General features: G+C 36.6%; 1 protein-coding gene across 1 annotated transcript; it reads left to right on the top strand.

Moving 5' to 3' along the window:
• The first annotated feature begins 666 nt into the window (after window positions 1-666).
• On the top strand, window positions 667-1,766 carry LOC127087756 (zinc finger protein 1). Its single transcript, XM_051028692.1, has one exon. It carries the CDS (start codon window positions 868-870, stop codon window positions 1,615-1,617), a length of 750 nt encoding a protein of 249 aa, XP_050884649.1. The 5' UTR covers window positions 667-867; the 3' UTR covers window positions 1,618-1,766.
• Window positions 1,767-4,459: the final 2,693 nt, after the last annotated feature.

The raw sequence follows: 4,459 nt of genomic DNA, 5'->3' as shown, positions 1-4,459 counted from the left end.
CATATACGTCTCTCCAATTAGCTACACACTCCAAAATGCATTGTTATTGTTAGGACTTCGATTTCCATACTTGCGAACCCATTTATTCTAAGACTTGACCACCTGCAAAATGCAAAGAGGAATAAGTAACAACCGAACCTAAAAACCTACAGATCTCGGCTCAACAATCACCTTATAAAGAGCATTTTTTTAATGTCTGAGAGAAAGTCTAAGAGGTATGCTTTTCACGGGGAAGATAGATATGTTGTGATGATCTAACTAACAATCCTGCATCAACAATAAGCCCCTAGTTTATGTTGAGGTTATTAGAGTCAGTTATAAATGATTTTACAATACACACAATGTGACTTCCGACCTCCCCTATGAGTAACACGAACCAAACCATCAGGATGATGATATGTCTGACTTATGACATGAATACTCATACACCTTCCACGTAACCATTGCTCAACCACCCTTAAAGACTCATTCAATGCCATAAACAAATTCTGATCATTCTCGATGACTTTCCATAATTCATTTTCCTTTTGTCACTGCATAAATGTAACTTCTTAAAATGAGACACTATATGAGAAATACTCTTCAAACAATGAAATTCTCATAACAGACACTGTAAGCCTTCTATTGGGATTTTTTTGTGTGGATTTTAATTGTTTGGGTTTGAGTTTATATTAAAATTTAAAAATAAAAAATAAAGAATGAGTTTTATTGCGAGACAAACTTTATGGCAAACGTGATAATTATTGTAAGGAATCCATAAACTTAGCCTGATTATTAAAAAGGAATACTTTATGTGTCAAACTTCTATATATCCCTTTTTTCCCATTTATAGGTAGTTACAAGAATTACCAAATTAAACTTCATGCAATGGAAACACAGAGTCATGAACCACTTCAGAATCCACAAGAAATTGAGAAACACAGCACTTATGAAGAAGAAAAACAGGTAAAGCTAGATATTTCATTGAATCCGAATGTTCCTAACAACTATTGTGAGTCCAATCTAGTCACCACAGATGATTCTTCTACTACTTTGTCAGATCATTGCACTGGCGGCTCCAAATCTTCTTCAGAGCCACGGTTTTTCTCTTGCAATTACTGCAAGAGAAAATTCTATAGTTCACAAGCATTGGGAGGACACCAAAACGCTCACAAGAGTGAGAGGTCAATTGCAAAAAGAGGACATAGGTTTATAGGAACACACATGATGCTGTCACCAACAGGAACAACCTCATTTTCTCAGAATCATTTTCACCATAGTTATGCAAATATGGCATCTTTACTACCACTTCATGGTGGTGCTAATAGCAATACTTTTAGACCACTTGGAATTAAGGCTCATTCTATGATTCAGAAGCCTTTTCATAACTTTTCATCCAATGGATTTGGAAGCACTTATTATGGATATAATGGTTGGTCAAGACCACTTATTTTGAATCAACAACATGGAATAGGAAAGTTAGCTATGGAAACTTTCAAGGAAACGGGGTTATCATCACATGACAGTGTTGGTAGATTCAAAAGTGTTGAAGAGGACATGGTGAATCCAGGAACTCGTTTGAGTTTGAAGAGTAATCAGGAAGAGGTGAAGTACCTTGACTTATCCTTAAAACTCTAAGCATGTGTTCTTGTAGTATAGATTAGTGACGGCTTCTTGGTAAGTATAGGCATAGCTAGTTAGAATTTAGACAATTTTATTTTCTCATTGTTTGTAATGATTTATTGTGTAAGCCTTTTTATGATCGGTGAAGGAATTCTCTTATTCAATTTCTTTGTTATTCTTTTTTGTTGATATTCATTTTCAAGTAAGGTTAAATTTGCTATGACCATGAGCTAAAAAAATTTGATGAACTCATGGTGATTCATATATAGAAATAAGGATGAACATTGAGATGTTGTTAAAGCTTAATGTATTTTAACTTTAGCCCAAAAACGTCTTAGGCCCTTTTTAATTATTCGTTTTATTTTTGGTCCATTGTGCTTGGTGTAGACCTATATATCTCACATTTGCATCTCTTCCAAATGAATGAAAATATTATTCAGATTTTTTATTTAATTTTTTCTTTCATACATTTGCTGACAAATGTTAACATGATATAGATTAAGATTGTTATGATCTTCTCCATCCTTATCTTCAATCATGTTTCTTTTATCACTGATTTTCTTTTCTTCTACGTGGCTCCACCCACCTTCTCTTCGTTGGATAACATTCTTATTCATTAACCTTCATCTTTCTCTTCTTTCGTATTCGTTTCACCTTCCACCCTTGCCATTTTTTCTCTCTCCAAGAAACCTTCAGTTTAACAATTCTTGCCATTTTTTTCTTTTTCAAGATTCCCTTCAGTTTTCTATTTTCCCTTCATCTTGAACCTTTCTTTCTTCTGTTTTTTTCTTCATCCATGGCCTCCGAAGAAGATGAAACCACCCCCCAAACTCACCTCGCAAAGAACCCAAAAATAGCCATGGAAACTCCAATCGCAACTACCAAACTGACATGCTCGATCCCTTCTTTATGCACCCCAGCGATAATCATCGTCTCCCATCATTTCCCCATCCCTCAACAACACTAATTTCCACTCATGGTCCCGTGCCATCAAAATTGCTTTTCAATCGAAAAATAAATTAAGGTTCATTGATGGAACCCAAATTCTTCCCAATCCCACATATTCAAAATACCTTACATGGGATCGTTGTAATTAAAGGAGAATGACGATCCAAAATGCAACGGAAATTAAAATTTTCTCCTTTAGTGATCCTTACGAATGGGCATGATCAGTGATAGAAATCGTTACCTCTTGTGGCGATTGAAACCTTTGATGCAGATCTAAGGAGTGATCACGAACGTTGAATGGTGACAACGCCTCTACTCATTCCGCACGAATGAATTTCTTCAGTCTCAGTGCTAGCTGTTACGAATGAAGGCTTTGAGTGAGAGAGAGAGAAACGAAATTTCATCTAATGAAATGCTTCTGCACAAGGGTTCTTGTTGATTCTAAGAGTTGGCAGCAATTTTGGTAAAACAAAGAGTGTTCACAAGATGTCTTGTGTGATGTCTTAACATGAGATATCCTATGTACCTGCTGGAGTTGAAGAACATATGCAAGAAGGATTGTTTCAGAATGCCACATACATTGACAAGGCTTTTGATATTGGTATGTACCTGCTGGAGTTGAAGAACATATGCAAGCAGGATTGTTTTAGAATGCCACATACATTGACAAGGCTTCTGATATTGGTTGTACCTGCTGGAGCTTATATGGAAGACATATGCTGCAGGATTGTTTCAGTTGACATACTCATTGTCATGGTAACTGATATGGATGTACCTGCTATAAAAGGAAACTGGATTATGCAGGATTTTTCCAGATGTCAGACCCGATGTCATGACATCTTGTACACAGAACATTCAGTATGAATGTCTGGTGTTTTGTGATTGCACAATTGGTGGCAATCATTGGTTGATTGAAGATATGGCTAGCTGGCGCATTCTATCAGGGATATCAACTAGATTTGTTTATTTTCCAAGGAGATCTTTACAGCTGATATGAAAAGATTTGATTGGAAAATATATCTAGGGTTTTCAAGGTGTCCAATACTTCTATAAAAAGTGACTTAGAAAACCTGATTGTACACACAACCAAGACTGAGCGAAATTTAGAAAGAGAGCTAGGGTTTATGTCTGTAGGTCATTCAAGTCATCCATTGATGATTGAATTGGACTGATTTGTCTTCTTGATCAAAGCTTTGAAGCAAGATCAAGAGTGTGTCTTCTTGATTGAAATTGTGAAGTAAAATCAAGAATATTGTAATTGAAAAGTATTTTCTTTTCATAAGGGTTTGTTGTTTAAGATCACGGGTGTGTGATTGTAAGGGAAGTGAGTGGGTTCTCATATCTAAGAGTGCTTAGGTAGAAATTGCACGGGTAGAGATTAGGTGAGAAAGACTGTAACTTGGTGAAGTGTACGGATAGTCTTTGAACTAATTCTATTTTAGTGGATTTCCTTCCTGGCTTGGTAGCCCCCAGACGTAGGTGAGTTGCACCGAACTGGGTTAATAATTGCTCGTGTTATTTGCTTTACCATTCTGTTTTTGTTTATCCATTGTTTATAACCAGATATCAGTGTCGTAACATTATCTTCGACATCTTATATCTGATACCAGAATTTCAATTGGTATCAGAGCAGGCATCCTGCTCTGGTTCTAGGTGAGATCTAGGGGCAATACTTTCTGGTACAATGGAAAGAGATGGAGGATCTGTTCATAGGCCACCAATCCTGGATGGTCCTAACGATGACTATTGGAAACCTAGAATGGTAGCATTTTTAAAATCCCTTGATAACAAGGCTTGGAAAGCTGTCTTGACAGGATGGGTGCACCCTGTAGTCACTAAAGAAGGAGAAGCCACTACTGAGAAGAAGCCTGAAGAACAATGGTCCAAGGAGGACGATGATCTTGCTCTT

The sequence above is a fragment of the Lathyrus oleraceus genome, chromosome 5 (assembly GCF_024323335.1).
Source record: "Lathyrus oleraceus cultivar Zhongwan6 chromosome 5, CAAS_Psat_ZW6_1.0, whole genome shotgun sequence".
Lineage (NCBI taxonomy): Eukaryota > Viridiplantae > Streptophyta > Magnoliopsida > Fabales > Fabaceae > Lathyrus > Lathyrus oleraceus.
This window is presented reverse-complemented; position numbering and strand designations above follow the sequence as displayed.